We start from the raw sequence: 25,317 nt of genomic DNA, 5'->3' as shown, positions 1-25,317 counted from the left end.
CAAAGATGCACCTGAGACCATCCAACACATCATCAGTGGATGCAGACAGCTAGCAGGGAACGCATACACTGAGCGGCATAATCATGTCGCAGGTATTGTGTATAGAAATCTATGTGATGAGTATGGCCTTAATAAACCACAACACTGGTGGGAAGTTCCTGGTAAGGTCAATGAAAATGACCGCGCTAAGATCCTCTGGGACTTCTACATCCAAACTGACAAGCATGTCCTAGCAAACCAACCAGATATAGTGGTGGTAGACAAGGAGAACAAGAGGGCTACTATAATAGATATAGCAGTACCCAATGACTACAATATAGCCAGCAAAGAAAAAGAAAAGGTAGAAAAATATCTCCCTCTTGGAGAAGAAATTGAAAAATGCTGGAATGTAAGAACAACCGTAATCCCAGTAGTGATTGGGGCACTGGGCGCAATAACACCGGCGCATAAAATGTGGCTTGCCCAAATACCAACAACAATCAACTCAGGTGAGTTGCAGAAAAGTGCGCTATTGGGAACAGCTAAGATCTTGAGACGAGTGCTCAAACTCCCAGGTCTCTGGTAGGAGACCCGAGTTAGAGCAGAATTTACCACCCATACGGGGTATCCGGGGTGAGGAAACAATTTTTTTTTTATTTATATATATATATAACACATTAAGCAGACATTAATTAAGTACTGAAATAGTTTAACTTCGAACTTCTTATGTCAAGATTCAACATTTTAGAACTTATCATCTGATATACAAAAAATCATCTGGTTTGTGTAGCCTACAAACATATACAATTTACAAAGATTTCAGGTTTGTAAAGATATATCGAGAGGTATTATTACCTTAGCCTTTGCCAATGTAGCCCAACCATCATGTACCTTGACCACAAGATAACTGTAATTCTACAATAGTGAGAGATATCCATTTGGATTCCAAACACCATACATGTACGCTTTCCTAGCAGGTAGTTTATATGCACTCTAGTACCACTTCCTCTATCACAACTTGATAACACACATCCTCTCTAAGTTTGTGAAATCTTCAAGCCGGTTTTAATAGAACCATTTGTTAGCCTAGTTTCCATAGATTATAGCAGCAATACAAGGGCATGTAGTACCTATAAGGCATCAATTTGCTCTACACTATGTAATAATATGAGGCAGCACTTTCACATAAGAAATTGACACCTTTAGTGTAGACCTTTAATAATAGGCTATATATATTTGTAAAATAATTGCATGAATAATTAAATGAACCAATCAAATAGCGATTAAATTGAATTATGCATTAAATTACCAAATTAATTTGTCTAATAAGCGCATTTCTGATTGAATTATTAGTAAATTAACAGTTTTCAAAAGCTGAAATACTCACTAAATTCTGAAATAAGCATTTGATTAAAACGCATTAATAACTGGTTTAACAAACTATTTGCAGAATAAAAATTCACCATTAAATTTTGAATTAACATACCTAAGAATTCTGCAACAAATTGAATTAAACTGCTAATAAAAAATTTAACGAGTAGTTTAATGCATTTATTATTGCCATTATTACTTGACCACAGCCCTGATTGTTACCTAGGGTTTTGACACAGACACTTAAACATATAATTCTTCAAAAAACAAAAACTGAATACAGGTACAAAACCTATCAGAATTTGAGCCATATGCAAATTTAGGTGAGACATGTGCTTAAAATGGGTTATCCTACCTTAAATTATAAAATTACAGTATGCTCTGCAGTCTCGTGCACGGTGAGAGACTGTAATGATTAATCAGTATATGTATAAATAATATCTGTAGTAGGAAGGTGGCTGAGTGGTGCAGTGGCTAGTGCACAAGGACTTAAATTGAAGAATGGGAGTTCAATTCCTGTGCGAGGCAATTTTATTTCAAAACGCTCTTAGTGCGACCAGACAGACAGACACAAGGATGGACACTGCTCATATTACAATAAAGATTAGTATCATCTGGTAGAGAATTCTGTCCTCTTACAAATGGTGTATATTGCAGCAATCAATTTTAATGAGAGCTATTTTTGTTGGTTAATGTTGTGGTTTCTCCATTTGAGACTATATAAAAATAGTGGGCGTGGCCTGTAAACTGCTTGTAAACTAGCATATATGTTTCCGGTTTCGATCCGGCTGCTCTACCAAACATGACACTAGCTATATATAGTTCTGACACTGTTCTAGATATGATTGAAGTCATGCCTGTTATCGTAATCAACTTGTAATGACAGAATACAAAAGCTCGTGTAATCTGTCCCTCTAACCATTTCAGCTTTTATTTTAGCTATGGCTGAAAACGACATCACTAAGATTGCTGCTTGCAAACGCACTGACACAAGATCCAAACTCGCAACAATAGTAGCCTTAATTTCACTGCTTATAACAATAGCGAACCTTTGCTACGTATTTTATTACCAGCGGCATGAGGCGCTGCGTTACAGTGAACTGGAGGGAGTTTGCAAGGAGGCTAAACAACTGAGAGAAGACCTGAAGCTTGCGAGGCCGCTTGTACGGAACTTACGGGTAGGTGAATAGGGTAGATACTACATAAACGTTATGGGTAAGTGTTAATAGGGTAGATACTACATATAAGTTATGGGTAAGTGTTGATAGGGTAGATACTACATAAAAGTTATAGGTAGATAGGGTTTAGGTTTTAGGGTAGATACTACATAAATGTTATTGATAAATCGTGGTAAGATAACTACAATATTCAACTGTGCACATAGAATGCTCATGCATAGCAATCGTACTTTTCAATGACTATAAAATAAATGATTCAACTTTATGGTCTAGAAAAGCCCTTTCTTTGTTGATTTTTGAGTATTTAAAAAGTCAGAGATATAAAACTCTATGTTGATTAAAAGTTTGTTAAAAATTTATCAGAAGGTTAAAAACAAAGGCCAAAGTTAAACTTTTCTTGTAGACACCAGAAGCAGCTGAACAATGGGAGGGCCTGAAAAGAGTGAGGAGAGATGAGACGGGACTCGACGATGATGAGCAGGCAGAAGAGGACCTTAGCGAACTTTCCCTAAGTATGTCTACCTTAACAAAATGGGTTTCAGAGAAGGAATTAATTATAAAACCATTACACGGCTCATAAAAAAGTATCTTCTACTCTCGCTCTACGTACCATGTCCTGTGAGGATGTAGGTGATCATTGTTCTCCCCACTTCCTAAACCAGCGACCTTTTTTGGCAGGTTTCAACAGTGGTTTGCCATTGCCTTCTGTTAGGTGTTTTTATTGAGACACTGTCTTTAGTTAAGACCATGGGCTCTCAGAGGGACTCCTCCACTCTTTGTCAGGTTTTGTTTTTAGTTCTATTGGGTTGCTAGCCTTCTTCCTAATCTACGCTGGAGCGCAGATAGGGGAGCTAGTTTAGTCACCGACAACCTGAACATATTTGGCACAGGAGTAATTGTGGTTGGATGACCTTCCTAACACAACCAATGGTCCTTATGTGACTCTGAAATACTGACCTTTTGACCTCATGTGACTCTGATATACTGACCTTTGGACCTCATGTGACTCTGAAATACTGACCTTTTGGCCTCTTGTGACTCTGAAGTACTGACCTTTTGACCTTATGTGACTCTGAAATACTGACCTTTTGACCTCATGTGACTCTGAAATACTGACCTTTTGAACATAAGCCAACACTCTAACCACTGAACCATGTCTGCTTCCTTTGACTCCTTGAACTAAAAATAGGAATGACAACTCTAAAGTTGCTTATTAATAATAAAGCTGAACTCACCGTTGGATACAATCGCACAGCTTACTCTAACTTATTGTCAGTTGCTGAAATCTTTATTTTCAGCTGCCCTTAGCTTCCTAAGAGGTCCACCAGGATTTCCTGGAAGAGATGGAAGAGATGCTGAACCTGGTCCACGTGGGCTGCCTGGACCTAAAGGAGATACAGGTCGCACCGGACTACCTGGTGCTAATGGAGAGAGGGGAACACAAGGAATTCCTGGATTAAATGGTAAGACAACCTCGAAGTCAAATCATACTACAAAGAAATGCTGCCAAAAATGATCAAATGATAAATTCTAAAAATTTAATAAGTGTAATAGTTAAAGAACCATACATGATGTGCTACCACTAAATGAACTTGGAAGGAATCGCTTTGGCTCAAAGTAAATGCACTACTGTGGATCATCACCAAAACAGTTAGTCTGTATTACACTTATAAATGAGATGTTTGCACCAAACGATGTAAGACTGTGATTGATTTTGAGAATTACTTAGCATAGACTAGACTTTACTTAGACTATAAAACAAATATGCGGTGCGTGTGAAAAGGATTTTTTCGACACACGTGTTCCGATCACGATGCTGCTCGAGTAATTGCTTGGTATTACGGCGGTATTTCATCGGCAATCACATATATTCAGCAACATTTTCGTAAAAACATTCTAATTCTTAATTCTCAAGGTCATATTTCCAAATCTCAAGGCCATATTTCCAACTCTCAAGGTCATATTTCCAACTCTCATAGTCATATTTCCAACTCTCAAGGTCATATTCCAAACTCTCAAGGTCATATTTCCAACTATAAAAGGTCATATTTCCTTGTCTCCAAGTCATATTTCCAACTCTCAAGGTCATATTCCCAACTATCAAGGTCATATTTCCAACTCTCAAGGTTATATTTCCAACTCTCATAGTCATATTTCCAACTCTCAAAGTCATATTCCCAACTCTCAAAGTCATATTTCCAACTTTCAATGTCATATTTCTAACTTTCCAAGTCATATTTCCAAATCTCAAGGTCATATTCCCAACTCTCAAGGTCATATTTCCAAATCTCAAGATCATATTTCTAACTCTCAAAGTCATATTCTAAACTCTTAAGGTAGTATTCCCAAAAAAGGTCGGTTTAGTTTTTAAAAACTATTCAAGAGTTATTTTCGTCAGTCATAAAAAATATTTTTTCGACCTTGGCCTCTATGGGTGATACCAATTGATGCAGCTCATTTTATTAAAAACTGCATTTGGGTTGTGATATAATACAATAAAATACTTTTGTTGTAAGAAATATACATAGATTATGTGATGTTAGACCAGCATTGTCAACCAACTATCTTTTTTATTTACTACGATTGAAAGGTTCTCTAGAAGTAGTCTACGCTCATACAAACTAGAACCGGACAAAGGATCAACACCCCTCTAAAAATTAAATATTTCTATTAGCCTTAATCAAAAAAGGCAAAATCCTCTGCAGATGGAAACCTTGACAGAGGTATTGAGAGAGAGGTAAACCTACATTTGAAATTATGACGGGGGTGTGAGCTTACATGGTGTTTGAGGAGAGTAAATGCGTCTCCATGATGACTTCTAAAGTATGTGTTCTGGTAGATTCATCACTCACACATTCGTTATGACAGGCGGCCAAAACTTTGTTTGCCATTTTACTCAGGCAGGGAACAACGGTGAGTTCCTTGCTAAAAATATAACTCTCTGATTATCTCTTGAATGGCGCTGAGAGAAGTTAGCCAAAGCCATTTTGTTCCATTGCTAGTAGACAATATATGTTTACGGAAGTTTAATCAGTGTTGTTCAAACATTCAGCAGTTGTGTTGGTAAAGTAATTTAGATATCATGATTTGTGGTAGTGATGATTTGATTGTTGCCAAATTTAACCCAAGGATAATGAGTTTCAAGTCAGCAAACAGATAAATCGTTTGTCGCCTATTCACCCTATCTTTATAATTGTCATTGTCACAGGGAAGTGTAGTGATTCATTTGTTCCTTTTGGAGGTTTCCAGTACATAAAGAGGATTTTCATGCTTCATTTTATTGAAAGATAATTTTGACAGCCAAAACGCCAGAGTGAATAAGTACATGAATAGAAGAAAGGAATGGGTCATATGTTTGAGTGGCAGCAGTGGTTTAGGTGGAGCTCGAAATATAAACAAAAACGGCTTTCTTTATCTTGCTTGACCTTTCAGTGTCCACACTGTTAAATCTATCCACATTTAAGCAAAGCTAATAACTCCTCCACAATACTATTAAATTACTAACTTTTAAAACACTTTTGTTCAACACACTCAATAATTCCTTATTTCTGTCTTCTTATTTTTCTTGTGGCAAGTAGCCTAAGGAAAAACATTCTTTTGTTGTTGATTACCAATGCTAATATAGGTTATTCATACATGTATGATCAAATGCTATTTTTTGTGTTACTTTCCAGATTTTTTTGCCGTTTAGACAAAAAACATTAATTTTTGTTAAACTATTCTGTTCAATAGTTAAATCCTTCTAAAGACTAAATAGTTGCCTGTGAGTTTTCAGTGTCATCCGTTAAACACAAGCATCAATTGATCAATGTTAGTTTTCCACACGCACCTCTTTCAAGTTTGTTGTTTTGCCCCAAGTCATGCGATGGAGCTCTAGTGAAACTGTTCCTTGTTCTCCTTCCTTATTCCAAATCAAAATAAATGAACGAATGAATGAATGATAACAGATTAAAGCACCATTGTCAGCAAAGTGTCTACAAGTCGATGACAGCAACTTCCTACCAACTGCCCATTATGGAATTACAGGTCGAGATGGTATTCAAGGTCCAGTTGGACCGAGAGGCAATCCTGGAGATCGCGGACCTGCAGGCAACCCGGGAGCTGTCGGAGCACAAGGACTTCCAGGAGCCAGAGGAGACCGAGGAGAACAGGGTGTGCAAGGTCCACCCGGACCACAAGGAGCTGTTGGAGAAGCTGGTAGCGATGGAACCGCCATAATTAGTCGTAAGTACTTGCTGAAGCCCTTCTCTCCTCAGACTACGGTCAGACTTTGACATACAAAATTTATTTGTTCCAATAATTGCTTCACATGTCGGAACTATCGTATATAGGAACCGATATTATTATAGGAATATAATTTGCTCAACTCCTTTCAAGGCTCAGAACAAATGCAACAATTACATATAGCGTGAAAAGGTGCATCATATGAAACTATGTAGAAACCCAAATAATACATGAAGACAAATCAATTAAGTAATAACTGATTCATAAGAGGTTTCTATTGTTACTTTATTTGAGAGAACAGGCAAACAGATGTGTAGGTTTGTCAAAGCTTTATTGTGGTGATAGAGTGAGCGATAAAAATACACAGAATGAATTCCTTTAACACTTGACCTAATCTAAATTAACTTTATTTATATGTATTTTACTATTTTTATGGCTTATTTTGAATTTTTGTCTAACTTTTTACGCTTACAAAACTGCAATGTTTATAAATCAAGACAAATAGTCACTCAAACTTCAGGCCATGTAAAAAACATCTGTATGTGAAGGTGATTATAAGTCAAGAATTGATTGTAAGTCGAGGTTTGATTGTAAGTCAAGGATTGATTGTAAGTCGAGGTTTGATTGTAAGTCAAGGTTTGATTGTAAGTCGAGGTTTGATTGTAAGTCGAGGTTTGATTGTAAGTCAAGGTTTGATTGTAAGTCGAGGTTTGATCGTAAGTCAAAGATTGATTGTAAGTCGAGGTTTGATTGTAAGTCAAGGTTTGATTGTAAGTCGAGGTTTGATTGTCAGTCGAGGTTTGATCGGAAGTCAAGGTTTGATTGTAAGCCAAGGTTTGATTGTAAGTCGAGGTTTGGCTGATAATATTCCATGTTTTACCACTTTTTGAGCTATTGTGAAACATTCAGCAGTAATGCATCTACATGTATGTACTATCAACAACTCAGCAGCTAGCGCAGCAAGTAGTCATGAGTGCACAACTCCCCATAACATGACCCACCCTTTAGCAGTTTTTTTACCAGAGTTAAGTTGACACACAACCACCAGGAGAATTTTTAAGATCAACAATGCAGGTCCAGTTTTATCACAAATACATGTATACATTAAAACAATTTAGCTATAATGAAATTTATATAAATACATATTTTAAAATTTGGTATTACATAAGAACATTAATAGTTTACTTCTCGGCATGTTGGCGATAGTCATGATATGATGAATAGTTTACTACTGCTCTTGAACTTTTAAAAAGGTGCGATAGAAAATTTTCATTTTCTTATTAATTAAATATACATGTAGATTATACTTTTTATTATTGCTAGAAAAGCTAGTTTCATAAAGAATAATAAAGAAAAAGCACTCAATAGACTATGCGCACAGTGAATTATAGTATAATGTATAATGTGGAGAGAACTCTCATCAGGAGATAACATCTTTCTGATGTTATCGGAAAGATGACATCAGAATATATTCTGATGTCATGATCAGACATGATATATTCTGATGTTATCAGAATCACTACACATCCCTGTGACGATGGCAATTATAAAGCTAGGGCGAATAGGCGACAAACGATTTATCTGTTTGCTGACTTGAAACTCATTATCCTTGAGTTAAATTTAGCAACAATCAAATCATCATTATCACAAAGCATGATATATAAATTACTTATATCCTGATGAGCGCGGACCTACCTGTATGTCTGTAAGAAACAAATCTGAAGGGATTTACTAACGGCTAAGTACTCTTTATATTTTGTATCATACTAAATATAATTGTATATAGTATTTAATATTAAAAATGATGTATAATAGTTTTAATGATTAAATTAAATTTTATAGATTTATATTAAATATTATAATTAACTATCAATATTTATATTTCCCTTTACTAGCAAGCTTTGCTGACTGCAAATCTACAGCTGTTTACAGAACAATCCATATACATCCATTTATACAAAAAATAAAATGAAAATTTCATTTTGTTAGCTAAAAATGAGTTGATGCAATATTAAAATAGCAGTAAAAATTATCTGTTAAAACTGCCATTTTTAACATCATGTCACAGTGATGCAGCCATCCATAACAAGGCAGAACATACCCAGAGCATTTAGTAACACTAAACTAAAGAAGTTGGTTGCCCGAGCAGAGCGCCAGCACTTTAATCAGTATTGACTGTTTGTAATATTTAGTAATAGTGGAATATAAGATTATATATATACATATATATATATACATACATATATATACATGTATATATATATATATATACATATATATCTATATACATATATATATATACATGTATATATATATACATGTATATATATACATGTATATATATATATGTACATATATTTATATATACATGTATATATATATATATACATGTATATATATATATATATACATGTATATATATATAATATATGTAATATAATATATACATATATATATGTACATATATATATACATGTATATATATAATATATTATATATATTATAATATATTATATAATATATTATATATATAATATATTATAATATAATATATATATAATATATATATAAGATACAAAACAGAAATCATATTAGAGTACAAATGTACTAAAGTATAACAGAAATTGTTTTACAAGTGTGTTGCCCTGGAATACACAAATTTGTTTGTTTTGTAATTTTTGTTGCTAATACACAATTATCCCTGTTAATTTGAACCGTGGTTGAATGTTCTGCAATATGTTCTACAAATGAATTGTGCTACATAACAACTTTAGTAAGAGCTAGTGTTTTTAAAACTTAATTATTTTTTCACAACCCACCTGAGTTTTTGTGTTAAGCGATGAGTTTTGAAAATCATTCAAAAGTTTTGTTTGTGAGGGCAGTTTGTTTACAATAAACTATTTTATACCTTTATTAAATTTTCAACAGAGCCCAGTGAGGAGCTTCTCCTATCAGCTCAACACGGTCTCGCCGTAAAACTGAATGGGTCCTACTTATTCTTTATTTTCATAGAACCTGAACCTGCTGCCTCTGGCAACCTCACAGATGTAGCCAACAATCTTGTGACGCGCGTGAGAGAGCTCGAGCAAACCGTCAACCTTCTTGAAACAATTGACGAAAACTGTAAGTATATTTTTAAAGGAAAAGCGAAAAGTACTAACATAATTTTAAATGATTCCTTCTAATCACAGGTCCATAAACAATGAAACAGATTAGATAAGAACTGGAGAGAAATTCATGAAAAGTTACAATTTTTAATCATCAGGTACAGTTCAGCGATTTGTTTGTGGCAACAGGATTTAATAGAGAAAACTTGCACAAAACTTCAGTAGATTTTATCGAAACGTATTGATAAAATCCTATCATTTACGATTGTTATTGATGTTTGAAGTGATCTGACTGCTAGGATGTTACAAGATTAAAATCGACAAAACTTGATTGCAGTTAAAATGTTCAGATCAAGCGAAAGTGTGATTAGGATGTCTATAGTTGCTAAGAGACTGATAGAATAGGGACATGCAATGTTTCAAATTGAACGCAATAGCTGATATCAACTATCGCAATGGTAGTAACCAGTGATGTCATTTTGCATGTAAGATTCTTCTGAGCGTTTTAACTACGATCAACTTTTGACTATTTTAAACTTGAAACATCCTGACAGTCAGATCACCTCAAACATTAAAAACAATCGCAAATGATAGAAAAATACTGATAATTTTGGATAAAATCTACTAAAATATTGTTTAAGTTCATCATTAAGAGTTTTACTGTTTGCAAGGTTGAAATCCAATGAACATTTAAGATCAAATGCCTTCATTGATTTGTTGATCATATATTGAGTTTACATTTTGTGAAGCATCACTACTAGCCTGAAAACTTCAGCCTCGCTATGGGTTTACCTGGGCTTATTTGAACTGGCAGTAGCTCAGTAGCTAAATTTGATAAAAAACTTCAAGCTTTCTTCTCATAGATATTCTTTTAATGAGATTAATAATAGCGGAGTTGCTCCCTCTTATCTTGTTGTTACTTCTGTGCAGTGCACTTGACCTGACTTATCAAACAAATGGCGGTCATGCTTGTCTGAATGTAAAAAAAATTGAAGGATTTTAATTTTTGAAATCTGATTTTTCCAACCAAAATAATCTTGGTGCAATCAGATTAGTGTCAGTCCTATTTTTGAAATAATTGTTGAAACGATGTTGTCATAATAACTCAAAACCAAATGACCAAATGCCTGAAAAAGAACTGATTTCCAGTCATAACTGAAACAAAACTTGAGCACTCTTTAAAGCAATAAACCTTAATCAAACTCAATGTTGTGCTCAGGAAAAAAGACAACAAAACCATTCTCATTGGTATGAAATTAATATCTCAGTATTAAGTAGTCTCTAGATTCTTTATGACAGTAACTGAAGAACACAATCAATGAATCCATCATCCACTTCCTACAAGATCTCTTTGAGTAGACCAATCATCTATCATCACCGATATATATAAATCTAAGTGTTTGTTTGTATTTCGTATGTCCAGTCTATGGTGCTTGGTTAAAAAACGCATGCTTGCAGCGCTGAGCACTTTTCCTTAACGCTCTTAGCTGGCTCCAGACTCCAGGCTCTTACTATAGAGAACATTAAAATATTACCTAAAGTTACTCAAATTTATTGGGTAAAAAACTTAGCTACTGGCAACTAGACTACCTCACACTGTTTATAAGCTGTTTTAAATCTTGAGCGAATGTGTATCATAAGAAGTAAGAAATTTTTTTCAACAATCTGTTCTAGCTATGCCTCGACCCTTTGAATATTTGAGTAAATGTACGGCCACACGTAACAAATTATTCATTAATCTGACCGAATTCACGAAATTCACAGACTTATCCGTTACGTGTGGCCGTACCTGTAAGGTACGGCCACACGTAATGAGTTATTCGTTCAACCTGACCGAAATCACGGATTGAACAGAATTGTCTGAGCTGGGCATGCACACTGAATTCGTCGACGAAACGCTTTTAATTGGCTAAACGAGTTATTAGCAAACACAATTCTAGCAGCTTTTGCAATTAGTATAGTCCAAGACACGTATGACGACACACAATAAAAGTACAAGCGCAATTCAACATAGTACACACGATGCAACAGCTTAGATTACGCTATTGTTGGTTTTTATCGTTCGGTATTTATCGTAGCGTTTATTGTTGGCTGCAAACCGTTTCTTTTTCAATAGTAACAGTTTTCTTTTTAGCAGAAAAAGTTCCGCAGTAGAAAAAATTGCCATCTTTAGTGCAATCAAGTAAGTTGCATCGTATTTACTATGGCGAGTTGCCGTAATATTTTTCTTGCGTGTTGTTTTATGTGCTTCGGACTACGTGAATTTTAAAAGCTGTGTGAATCGTGCTCGCTAACCAACGATAGCGCAACTTGAGCAGTTTCATCGTGTCTATTATGTTGCATTGATCTCGTACTTCTATTGTGTGTCGTGGTACGTGCCTTGGAATATACCAACTGCAAAAGCTACTAGAATCGTGCTTGCTACAATAAAAACTGTTTAGCCAATTAAAAGCGTTTCGTTGACGAATTCGGTGTGCATGCACAGCTCAGAAAATTCTGTGATATTCGGCCGAATAAATCTGTGAACTTCGTGAATTCGATCAGATTAACGATTAATTCGTTACATGTGGCCACACCTTTATGCATTGATTGGACACACACAGAAATAAACAAATACCTTTATTTAAAAATGAGAATGGTAAATGTTGCATATGTTGACTGAAAATAAGTTGTTTATGCAAAAACTGTTTTTATTACCCTTTCAACACCGGGCATTTAGCTAGTCAGCCTATAGAGTCAACAATAATACCCGTCTGTGCCAATCATTGTTTTATATAGGAACAACCCTTATGGAGAGTTAAGGCGTGGTCACACGAGCGCCGAACCGAACTAAATGACGCAAAACGACGTCGTTTTCAGCTCTAAAAAGTTCGGCTGAGGACATTTCTGGCCGAAACGAACTATTTCGGTACTGCTCGAAATTTCGTGCCGAACCCTTGCTCTTATTGGCTGGTTAAAATTCTAGAATTCTAGCGAGCACGCGTCACATTTCTTCTTACGTGCGTGTGAGTAAAGTTAAAAAAGAAATGGGACGATACTTTTAAATAAACAACATGAAGCAATTTACGACAAGGTTCACCCGAACTTGTGATTGGGTTGCATAAATGTAAGATGTTGCACTTAAGTTTTGCATAAATGTAAGGGAATGGTTGTGATTTTCTTTCGTGTAGAATATAAGTAATGTGACATATTCATCCTGATGAACTATCGTTGACTGATTTATTTATGTAAAACCACAGTACTATGATAAAGACTGTTTTTGTTTGTTATGTACTCAGCATAGAAAAACATTCATATGTTAATAAAAAAATATAATTATGTCGATGGGAAGGGTTAGCAAAATATTTGTATCGAGTGATTTATTTTGAGCAGCCGAACGATCTTCTGATAAATCTGCAGTGTAATTATAATTTATAATTGTTCCTCAAAGTTTTTTTTGTTTACATTAGAAATATTTAACTCAAATACATAACAACTACTAATGAAACCGTGTCCTGTCTCTATACGTATGGTATCTAGGAAGCGAAGTTACTTCGGTGGCCGTGTGACATGTGCCACGAACCGAACCAGCCTCCGAACCGAACCGATCCTACGTCGGTTCGGTGCTCGTGTGACCACGCCTTTAGTGTTGCGTGATTACGTTAACCTAACGCCATCAGTCTTTGCTTCAACACACAACTGTTTAGTATTCAGATGATATGAAGTTACAGGGGTGGAAGAAATGCTTGACTTGGACACTAGATGATTTGCTATTATATAAATTACAGCTGGACAAAAGGTCTACAGATGCCCAAGTTGGACACAGAATTCATCAATGTCCCAAACCGTCATAGGAACCACTTGCTATGTTCTCGTAAACCTGCGATTTACTGTGACCGAAGGTAACAACTTCTGCAAAAGTCAAGGCTATAACCTTGTACACTTTGATACAAGCACAAAACAAACAGACGTCAATGACTGGCTGCTCAATACCCTCGGAAGGTCTTACAACACCCCGTACTGGACAGGTGGTTTTAGGCCAACCGGTAGACCGATATCTGAGTGGTTTTGGAGAACCACCAATGAAAGTAAGAGCATTCTATTTAACTACCATAAAACCTCTAATTGAACGCCGTGTTGCTCTATTTTTCAACCCTTCCTCTATAGTGGTGGTCAGATAGAGGTGGCGTTCAACTAGAGGTTTTACGGGTATGTACAATGTATACACCTATTTGTCTATGAATGCAGAGATTTAGACAAAGTCTATATTCCACTAGTTTAGAACTCAAAAATTTGGATACCAAGATTTGTTAGGTATTACAAACTTGAAATGAAAGAACAGTCGACTTAACATGACTTGATTTTACCTCAATATCGTGTAAAGTACTTTTAGACTATTTGAAGGGAAAACGTAATTGAGCCATTCAGATACCAATCAAATGCCTTTTACAATTTCAAGAGAATTCCTCTTATTGTTTTTCATTGGAAAAAGTGAGAGTAAATCAAGTCAAATTGTAGCCAGTTGGCAGTGGATATGTGCATGTCAGGGTGGATATATAATTGAAACTCGTGGCTCAAGATCATTATAAACCTTAAAGGTTTTTAGGCTATGATGACTGATTGTGTAATAAAAGGCGTGTTTGATGTGTGTTAAAAATATTTCGGTGGATTAGTTTGCCAGTCAGATCAAGTAATTATTATATCGGCCATATAATCCTGAAAGCAGCTGTAGAGAAGATAACTCCAGGATTATGGATATAGATACCCATTTCATGATAGATATTCTTTTCATGTTTTGTCATGCATACCTCTCTAGGGTATGCATAGGGAGTCCGACAGCACTCCAGCTTTTTTGCTATTCTCGAACATCGCAGTGGGCATTCGGGGAACAAAAGATTTTAGCCAAGTAGATGGATAGCAGCTGGGGCTAACGTCTTTAGGCCATTAGAAGGTGTTAGCCACAATTCTTAGAAAAGCATACATTACAAGCAGTAGTCGAAAATGGCTGGTCAAACTAACCCTTTTATTTGGATGTGTTAAGTAGAGCCTCATCATACAATTCTTCGCAGTTAGGCCTTACAAGATGAGTTGAATCCGCTTTCAGATATGACGATAGCCGATTACACCGACTGGGCATCAGGTGAACCAGATAGCGGAGACTATTGCTTGGCAGGTCAAGGCAACATGTGGCACGGAAGAGCCTGTAACACTCGGTACAACATCGTATGCGAAGGTAAGCTTAGGAACCTAGTGGCCGACTCGCCTTACACCGAAATAATGTGTTCAGCCATTTTAGGGATTGAAACAGATGCCTAGCTTGAGATTGTAAATTTTATATAACTACTGTAAATCCTCGCATACAAGCTGACCTTAAAAAACAGCTTTAAAACAGCAAACTTAATACAAATTCAAGTATAAGCTATCCTTACAAATTGTAGCACGCCGTATGCACCTATTACAGCGAAAGGTTGCAGAAGAGAGTTAACTCGGTGAGTACCACGAGCCGTGTAGCACGACTCCGTGTGACATTCTCATTTGATCAAGAGCCGTGTGGAAAGGATTTCGTAGGTTTCGCACAAAAACATTTCTGATTAGTGACTAGTTGATTAATTAGCAAATGAGATTTGTACATAGACGAGAAGAAACAATTATGTCTGTCTACATCGAGCCAATGGAAAATATGTTTACAGCCCACACTCGGTTTAGTTTCGCTTTGCAAAAACTTCCTTTTTTATCGAAATTTATTTTTGCAATAACAAGCCATGTCAGATGCATTACAGCTACGAAGGTTTTGTTAATCGAGGATCAATGAACGCCTGATGTGTATCTATTGAGCAATAACACTGGTGACAGTGATTGCTTATTGCTAGCAGCAATGCCGCAATAACGTAAAAGAAAAAAGGAGGCCAAAAAAGTAAGAAGCAGGCTACCAGCTGCATAGTGCAAGTTGCAGTTGTTAGAATAAAGTTAGCGTTATGTCATTTCGTTTGAGTACGATCAGAGTTATGCTCGTACAAGCTAACTCTTTTGTTTGGTAATGTTTTATCCGCGTTCTGTACTCAGCTTATTTGTGAAAATCTACGGTAGTCTGCTAAACAGTATACTGTAAAACCTCTATTTGAATGCCATGGTGTTGTATTTTTTAATCCAGTCTTTAGAGTGGCATCTTATTAATGGTGATATTCAAAAAGTGTATTTTTTGACTAGCTCGTCAGAATTTTGGAAAGATAAATTTAATCTTTTTACGGGTGAAGCGACGCTAATGTCGACTATATGTTGCACTCTCCTTTGGGTAGATCGACATTAATGCCTTCGGCCTCAGCATTTTTGCTAAACTACTTTTTATATATGACAAATTGTCAGACCGAGTTAAACAAGGAACTACGTACTCTGAATCAAAAGCATTCGCCAGATACCGTCATTAATTATTTTGAGGGAGACGCTTTCAAAGTTTTAAAGATAAAATCATAAAGCTTCGTAGTTAGAAAACAGACATTAATATGGCATAAAATGGCTGCTAATATGTCATACGATGTTCCTGAAGAGTATTTTCAACATTCATTAAAACATTTAAAGTCTTAGGATCAGGTTGTACACTACATTATGGACAAATCTGAAGACGATTGATCAAATTTAAACCTTAGTGACTTTGAATTAGAGTGTAGTTCTAACTATTGTGACGATCGATCTTCTCAGGTACACCGTCACTAAAACCACGGCAACCACTACAACAGCAACTAAAGAATTAAGTGTTTATTAATATTATTAATAAACATAATTAGCATTACTATAACTATTGTACGTATTGCTATAATTGTTATAACATTATTAGTCATCAGTACTATTTTGTTGACATTTTTCACTGATCACTTTCTATCACGGGTTCATAGAGATCAAAGAATGTCAAAGTAGCGGTCATACAGAGGTGGTGTTCAATTAAAAGGTGGTGTTGTAATTTTCAACCCTTCTCCTATAGTGACGTTCTATTAGCTCAAATAAATGGGGCAGCCAAATAGAGGTTTTACAGTAGTCTTTAAAGTTTTGGATTATTTCTTCTTAAAAGAAAGTTTTAATTAAAAAGTTAAATTTAAAGGAAAGTTCGATTTTGATAATATTACTGCAAGAATAATAATAGACCACTTTTCATTCTCTGCAACATTGAATATGGAATGAAAGTTGATGGCTCATTGACAGTTTTTTAAAAATTTGAATATTTCAAGTTAGCCGCTCACCCTTACTGGTATAGCCTTTACTAGTATTTTCATTTTTCTCTCCACGGAGAAGTGAATACCGAAGTAACATGGCCTGTAGCAATATTTATATTTTAGGGAGTCCAGCTATTGACAGACTTAATTCACAGCAAAGAGGTGGTGCGGTATTCACTCACTGGGGCAAAAGCACTTGTTCCAATTCGTCTTCGCCACTCTATTCAGGTAAGCTGGTTTGTATGCGTTAAAAGATGGCATTTAGTTGCAATATCTGGCAAATTTTATAAAAAAAAACAAGGAAGGTGACATCTACTATACTTTTTTGAATATATAAAATTTTTAAAATATTCTCAATATTTAGGTAAATCAGTTAGTCAAAATGTGTAGTTTTATTAAATGAATATTTAACGATGTATTGATGTTGTTTGCGGGTTACTATAGTTACATAACATTTGTACATCTGCTTCTGCCAAACATGCCTGAGAAGATAACTCACAACGAATGTCTGCTAGAAAAGATATGAAGGGCCTGAGCCCATTTCTCAGAAATTTATGTGATGTGAAAAGTCACCGAGCCAACATTGATGATCCAGTAATAAATATTTTAATATTAAAATCAAATATTAAAATATTTGATACTAAAACTTTTAAAACTAAAAAGAATAAAAAATAATTTGTTATAAATTGAGGTGATTAAAAACGATTTAATTTACAACACCAAAAAGACCAGTTCCATTTGTATACTGCAGGGCTGGTTGCTGGAGCTAAATTTGATACCACGGGAGGTGGTGTTAACTTTCAATGCCTGCCTCCTAATCCTGAACTGAACGACTACAACCCCCGAGCTACAGCTGTCTCTTGGATCAAATCAGTAGAGTATGAATCACAGGCTTATGGATTGTTCGCTGACAACATTGACAACACACACGCCGTCTGCTCACGCTGCTACACAGGGACCCGACCGGCGATCCTCATGATTCCAGGGAAGATTTCCTGCCCAGAGGATTGGGTGAAGGAATATTCTGGATTTATGATGGCAGCCAAGGAAGATGAAGGACATCCAACAACGTATGAATGCTTTGATTCAACGCCGCAATTTCAGGGACTTGTGCAGGCTGATTTAGGAGGAAGACTTTGGTTTGTAAATATTGATTGTGACGCTGGCGGTTCAGTTGGCCAGTGCAACAGCTATCGACATGGCCGGCAGCTAACTTGTGTCGTGTGCACAAAGTAAAAGGCAATACTACGATATCCATTTGGCATGAATCACAATGGATTTTGTGTTTTGCAAAATTGTTGCTATTTTGCCAAAACAGAAGTTTTTTGGCAACTCTAATTTTCCTGCTCAAATTGAATTCCATGTTGTGATGTTCATTCCAGACATGCATTGAATATTCCACTTGAACTTGATTGACTGTTTTACTAAAATGATAAATACATTTGCAACCTTGAAAATATTACTTGTTTACTCTTGCGACAGCACTTGAACAGTTACAACGGACTTATATTACTTTTATTACCGCCATTCTATAGAAAAAGAATAAGACAACTGCTAAAGTTGGGAGGTTAGTTATACATTTGTCACATTTCATCCCAAATAAATCAACCCTGTTGACACAGTCCATGATGCATAACAGGAAGTGGAAACAAGTGATTTTTTTTATTATTTATCCTCAGCTCGAGCCATAATTTATTAACAACAGTTGAGCATACCTAAAGGAAGTTATAATGAACACAGAGCTAGCGATACCACAACGGAAACATAAGAGGTAGACACAGGCAATCGCACTGGATATAAGTTGACCAGCTACCAATATCAACGCTGTAGGATAATATAGGACTCAACCTTTTATCTCCTATCTGTAACGTTCTAAATAAAAGAAGATGCACCCTACCTATACACCGATAGAAATATGGTACTTTACGACTAAGCGTCGCTAGAGAAAATATTTTTTCTGCAGCGTGTGTTTTACAAAAACAAACCGTTTGTTGTAAAATCTTAAGTGAAACCTAAGCTGCCACTGGACAAAAGTGTAGATGTATTGGACAATGTAAAAATCAATGAAGGAAGCACACAACTCCTATAAAATACATGCAATCCTATAAAATTTGAATGCTAAAATGCATCGTTAACATTTGACAAATGAGATCAATGATTGAACAGAAAGAGACTGATTGTAAAGTGAAATAAGTTAAAAAAAAGAACAGCACTAAGTGTAACGATCCAGCTGAACCAAGTCTCACAATTAGCACTTTCTGAACTGCAGCTACTGTTTCATCTCAGTACGGTCCGCAACTGTTCTGAGACTTGTAGATTACTTTTTCAACCTCCTACCTCCAAAGGAAACTGACCTTAATGTCGCACTATTTCCATTGTCAGTCTTAGCTGATAAATCATCTTTCATTTCCTGCAGCCATGACGGTTGCTTGTCCCTTGTCTTAGACGCGAGAGCGGAGGTGTTTTCCTCTGCTTTAGCTGCAAGCAGACTATTTTCTAAGGTTTCATACTTGGCAAGGAATGTAGCAGCAGAAGGGTTTGTTGAAGTCATCGGAATTTGTTTGTTTGATTTTGATTGGCTGATGTCTAATGGTTTTGATTGGCTGATGTCTAATGGTTTCATCTTAACATTTTTCGGATTTTTGGATATTTTAGAAATCATTTTTTTCACCTCGTTTTGTGCCTCCCGCTCAGCCTGGTACAACTCATTCTCAGTATCTTCAAGTTTCATTTTCTCGAATTTTAATTCTTTTAAAATTTTTCGAAGACTTTTTTGATAGGTCGAATGCGAAACTTTAAGACAATCATCAGAGAAATTATGGCCGCCGATTGCATCACAGACATGCTGCAGCTGAGGAGCATTATCCTTCAGCTCCTGCAGCACAAGTTTCAGGTTGTCATCAGTCGGTGTTGTTGACAATAAGTTAAAATTGGCTAAAACTTTTCCTAAAGGTGCGACTAGAGTTTCTTGTATGCTTTCATGATAAGTCTGAAGTTCGGTGATAAGAGATTCTGATGACGACCTCACGTGTGCGCTAGACTTCCGATCCGACTCCTTCAAATGTCTTAGCTCCAGTTCGAAGGCCTGCGACTTATTATCTAAAAGACGATATCGGTGCTCTGACAATTTCAAAACTGCCGAAACCAGATCTTTAACCTCTTGCTGCCGGTTAGCCGTGAGCTTTGGCAATGCTTTCATAAAATCATCAACAGTGACCTCAGGCAAACATTTTCGATTTGCCCAGGGAACACTTGGAACAAGAAAAGACAACTCCTGGAGATCTTCACAAGACTTTTGCAAAGACTCGCATAGTTTAGCGCTACTGCGTGTTTGCTCATGTTTAAGGGCGTAAGCGCAGAGCTCTCCGTAAAGTTTACACAGACGTTGCTCAAGGTTAGTAACATGCACTAAGCTTAGGTGCTTGAGAGGGTTAGTAGAAATGCTAGCAAGCCCTGCGTCAGGTTGAGAATCTTTCTTTAGGAAGGTGGTGTGAGGGGTGTACGCTTGCGCTATCCATGAAGGATCATCCGTGCGAATCGATGACGCGGTGAGACGTTGCAAAGCATCTTCGAGAACTCTTATCTGACTAGATATGTCCGATCGGTTGAGAGTTATGTTTCCTTTTTTAGTGCAGGTCTCTAAGTTAGCCTGAAGGCTATTAAGAATGTGATGAATAGCTCCATCTGCCGCATGTAGCTTCTGCTTGTAACGTGAGAGAGTTTGTGTCATCAGCACGGCCTGGATAAATATTAATAGTCTACTGCTACAATGAATACAACGCAATGTGCTGGGTTGAAAAGGGTACAAAAATGCACAAATCAAAAACAAAAGCAGACCCAATTAATCCTATCATTAAAGATGAACTTTAGTCAATTTTATCAGAAAGTATCGCTACTTTCCTAGCATTTCTGATTGTTTTTGACATTTGAGGTGATTTGAATGCCGAGATGTTTCAAGATTAAAATCGACAAAACTTGAACGTGGTTAAAACTCTCAGATTAAGCCAAAGCGTGATTATGATGTCTATAGTTGCAAAGAGACTGACAGAATAACGATGCATAATGCTGTAACTTGCATGCAATAGCCGATACCAGCTATAGCAGCAATAGCAACTAGTGATGTCATAATTTCACTTTCACTTGATGTGACCAATAAGCATTAAGCATTACACGTCTCCAATCTGTCAGTCTCTTTGCAACTATAGACGTCAAAATCGAACTTTCGCTTAATCGGAGCGTTTTAACCACAATAGAGTTTTACTGATTTTAATCTTGAAACATACTGGCAATCAAATCATCTCAAACATTAACAACTATCACAAATGAAAGAAAAATATTTATACTTTCTGATAAAATCTATGAAAATCTTTTTGTTTAAGTTCATATTTAACATGAAACCAAAAGACTCACACAATATGTATGTAAATTGAGTGAATGGAACAGGTGTGAGGAGAAGACAACACTTCGTATTTGAAAGGTTGCTAAAACGAAACAAAAACTATCAACAACTGTAACAATTATTAACAACTGTAACAATTATTAACAACTGTAACAATTATTAACAACTGTAAAAATTATTAACAACTGTAACAATTATTAACAACTGTAACAATTATTAACAACTGTAACAATTATTAACAACTGTGACAATTATTAACAACTGTAACAATTATTAACAACTGTAACAATTATTAACAACTGTAACAATTATTAACAACTGTAACAATTATTAACAACTGTAACAATTATTAACAACTGTGACAATTATTAACAACTGTAACAATTATTAACAGCTGTAACAATTATTAACAACTGTAACAATTATTAACAACTGTAACAATTATTAACAACTGTAACAATTATTAACAACTGTAACAATTATTCTATGTTCAATTTTATTCAGATTTTTAGCCGAAAACTACGCAAACGGACTAATATTTTAAACTTTAAAGGAAGTTGTTCCTCAAATGTTGCTTATTGAAAAAAATGGTTAAGCTATGGCATGAAATTGACAATATTTAAAGAATTCAACTGCTGCCAGCGACTTCTGGTTTCAATTCAAAACCAATGGTGGCAATCGCTATCAAGGCCATTCACACAAGTTTAGTGTGAAAGAATTATTCAAAAGGTTAAATTTAAAGCTAAAAGAACAAGCATATGATGATATACAGATATGAAAGAGGATCTGTGTGGTTATAAACGCACACAAGACTAATAAGGAAGTGTAACAGATGCACTGTTACTATTCAACAGATGAGGTTAATATCTTGTTAATATCGTTAACATCGATCAACTGATCAGCATTGAAGGACATTAATATTCAGAATCAATGTTAAACCTAATATTAACATTGATTGAACATTGACGTTAATATTTTATTGATAAGCGACTGAGAAAATTTCACAAAATAAAAAAAATGGTTTACATTCGATTTTCAAATATAGAAAATATAAATAAAACATTTAAATAAATAATATCTTTAATAACAAGATATGATATTCATCAACTGTATAGATATCCTGATTGGATAGGATGTATCCGATCGTGATATCCGATGGATATACACATATATGATATATATAAATCTCAAAGTCGGTCGTTCGGTCTTTCCAATTATAGCAATTAGTATCTGGCAATGAAGAACCCGTATCGCAGAAGATTTGATCTCAGAACCTCCCATTCACCAGGTGATAAACTAGCCGATTGAGCTACCAAAAACCACTACACCTTATACTGGATACCAACACCTAGCCAATTCACATTATAGAGCAGCGTTATGTCAATGAGATTTTCTTTCAATACACGTAATTTACTTTACTTCTGCTGTCTTTGATGGCAGAATCTAATTTGTTTTAAATGGCATTGACCGGTGTAAAAAAGTTAATACCTATCTATTTATTTAGCCCTTGTAAGTTTACACGATAGATATCGAAGGCTAATAGACAGTTTAGTATAATGCAAATCATGTTGTGTGAGCCCAAGAACCTAACCAATTCTTAAAATAACTGCACGAATGACCATCTAGAGTACCTGTCACTCAATGCATGAATCAGCATCTAGAGTACCTGTCTCTCAATGCATGAATGACCACCTAGAGTACCTGTCTCTCAATGCATGAATGACCACCTAGAGTACCTGTCTCCCAATGCATGAATGAGCATCTAGAGTACCTGTCTCCCAATGCATGAATGACCATCTAGAGTACCTTTCTCTCAATGCATGAATGAGCATCTAGAGTACCTGTCTCTCAATGCATGAATGACCACCTAGAGTACCTGTCTCTCAATGCATGAATGACCATCTAGAGTACTTGTCTCTCAATGCATGAATGACCATCTAGAGTACCTTTCTCTCAATGCATGAATGACCATCTAGAGCAGTGGTTCCAACTAGTGGTCCATGGACCCCCTAGGGGTCCACAGGAGGTTTTGAGGGGGTCCACAGGCTGGTACCAGTATTGGTTTTTTTAGCTAGATATTTACAGCTATTTCTGTCATAATGGTTGGATCAATGATATAAAATCCTAAAAGGATAGACGACGGCTATCATATGGGCGGGGTTTAATGATCGGTCTGTTGGGATTGTGCTAGCCTGGATTTCCGGGCTAATGCAATTCCCGCGAGGTGGTCGCGTTGTCTCGTTAGGTTTTTGGGTCTAGACTTTTATCACCTATCTGCATCAATCGCTGGATAGTACCTGATTTCTGGTTAGTAGTACAAAACAACAAAACCTGTAACCAGCAAACACAAGTCTCTCTTTCCCTCTTCAATTTGGGCGATATACTAAGATCCATGGAAAATAAAACATTTCAACTTACTTATTTTTACCAATTTTCAGATTGGTAGAGGTCTTAGTATACGCTTAAATTTAAATATAATTTACCCGAAATCACCCAAACAACGGCCTTTTTCCCAAGTTTTTGATTAATATTTTTCCACCTATAATATAAAATGGCAAATTCTTTTGTCATTGTCACATTGTTTGACCAGGCCATTAAGATGGGACAGCAGCAAAGCTGTGCAGTTTGGTTTTCATACTCAAAATCTAGATGTAAAACCAAATTTGGGTCATTTCACAATGGCGACTATTAATATCATGAATGCTTGTTAATGGCAGCTGACTGATCATAATTGTGACAATATTTGGCAACTATATTTATTTGACAACAAAATGAAACCAGCAGATCGGTAAAATAACCAAAGATGTTTATGAAGATAAAACTATTAAAGAATTTTGGCCTTCCATGATTCATCCACAGATGGCCAAACACACCCTTCGAACTCTGCTCCCATTTGTGTCTACATACCTATGCGAGTCTGCTTTCTCCTCCATAGTTGTTCTCAAATCGAAACAACGAAACCGACTAGGACTTGAAGACGACATGCGATGCGCTTTGTCAACCATTTCTCCAAAGATTGAGAATTTGGTGAAAAACAAAAAGTATAATCTATCCCACTAACAAACTGAAAATTAACAGTCAAAGCAATTTAGTATAGCATTGCTTTATGTAAGTAAATAAATAGAAACATGTCAAATCTATTGATTCTTATATTATTCTAATTTATAATGTACGCCAATTTAAAATGCATTGTTATTAACACCATATATTATGATGTTTATAAAGGGGTTCATGACTTTTAGATAAAGAGCTCAGGGGGTCCATGGCTCCAAGGTAGTTGGGAACCACTGATCTAGAGTACCTGTCTCTCAATGCATGAATGACCATCTAGAGTACCTGTCTCTCAATGCTTGAATGACCATCTAGAGTACCTGTCTCTCAATGCATGAATGACCATCTAGAGTACCTGTCTCTCAATGCATGAATGAGCATCTAGAGTACCTGTCTCCCAATGCATGAATGAGCATCTAGAGTACCTGTCTCTCAAGCTGTACTACTTGTGCTTTCAGTTGGTTTACTCTCCGTCCATCAAAGGACTCCAAAGCTGATTCATGGTCAATTTGCACATCAGCCATCCCACAGTTAAGGTTCGTTTACAGTGAGAAAGAATCTGTATATAAAAAATAAAGTAGTAGGATCAAAAGCTAAAATATGATAGGTAGGATCTGATAACTCTCGAATATGACAATTATCTTGTGCTTTGATGCGAGCCACAGGATATCCAGTCGAGTCCAAGAGTGACTACTGAAAATACTGAAATACATCATGTCGTGTAGTCCATGTTGGTTACTATTTAAAACCATTTTAAATGGTTTTCGACTACCGTTCAGGTGAAATGTATAAATGCAAACAGACTGCGCAGTAGAAAATCTACT

The 25,317-nt window shown here is 35.9% G+C and overlaps 2 protein-coding genes across 2 annotated transcripts; one reads left to right on the top strand and one right to left on the bottom strand.

Annotated features, from left to right (window-relative positions):
* The first annotated feature begins 2,279 nt into the window (after window positions 1–2,279).
* Window positions 2,280–18,500, top strand: LOC137408239 (uncharacterized). The gene is made up of 9 exons (XM_068094665.1): window positions 2,280–2,528; window positions 2,932–3,040; window positions 3,827–3,991; window positions 6,555–6,752; window positions 9,765–9,875; window positions 13,627–13,926; window positions 14,943–15,071; window positions 17,167–17,271; window positions 17,795–18,500. The coding sequence occupies exons 1-9, from the start codon at window positions 2,292–2,294 to the stop codon at window positions 18,277–18,279; spliced, it is 1,839 nt and encodes a 612-aa protein (XP_067950766.1). The 5' UTR covers window positions 2,280–2,291; the 3' UTR covers window positions 18,280–18,500.
* A 123-nt stretch (window positions 18,501–18,623) lies between these two features.
* LOC137408241 (uncharacterized) lies at window positions 18,624–25,053 on the bottom strand. Its single transcript, XM_068094666.1, has 2 exons — window positions 24,919–25,053; window positions 18,624–20,782 (listed from the first exon to the last, which is right to left on the bottom strand). The coding sequence occupies exons 1-2, from the start codon at window positions 25,015–25,017 to the stop codon at window positions 19,361–19,363; spliced, it is 1,521 nt and encodes a 506-aa protein (XP_067950767.1). The 5' UTR covers window positions 25,018–25,053; the 3' UTR covers window positions 18,624–19,360.
* Window positions 25,054–25,317: the final 264 nt, after the last annotated feature.

Source organism: Watersipora subatra, chromosome 11, assembly GCF_963576615.1.
Source record: "Watersipora subatra chromosome 11, tzWatSuba1.1, whole genome shotgun sequence".
NCBI classification, from domain to species: Eukaryota; Metazoa; Bryozoa; class Gymnolaemata; order Cheilostomatida; family Watersiporidae; genus Watersipora; species Watersipora subatra.
The sequence above is the reverse complement of the archived record's forward strand: the minus strand, read 5'-3'. Positions and strand labels throughout refer to the sequence as shown.

Bases quoted from the DNA above. Each gene is read 5' to 3' on its own strand.
- LOC137408239 (XM_068094665.1), top strand. From the start codon at position 2,292: ATGGCTGAAAACGACATCACTAAGATTGCTGCTTGCAAACGCACTGAC. The intron at 3,041-3,826 runs GTATGTCTACCT...CTTTATTTTCAG, and splicing joins CCTTAGCGAACTTTCCCTAA to CTGCCCTTAGCTTCCTAAGA. The intron at 13,927-14,942 runs GTAAGAGCATTC...ATCCGCTTTCAG, and splicing joins TTGGAGAACCACCAATGAAA to ATATGACGATAGCCGATTAC.
- LOC137408241 (XM_068094666.1), bottom strand. From the start codon at position 25,017: ATGGCTGATGTGCAAATTGACCATGAATCAGCTTTGGAGTCCTTTGAT. The intron at 20,783-24,918 runs GTACTCTAGATG...ATATTTATCCAG, and splicing joins TAGTACAGCTTGAGAGACAG to GCCGTGCTGATGACACAAAC.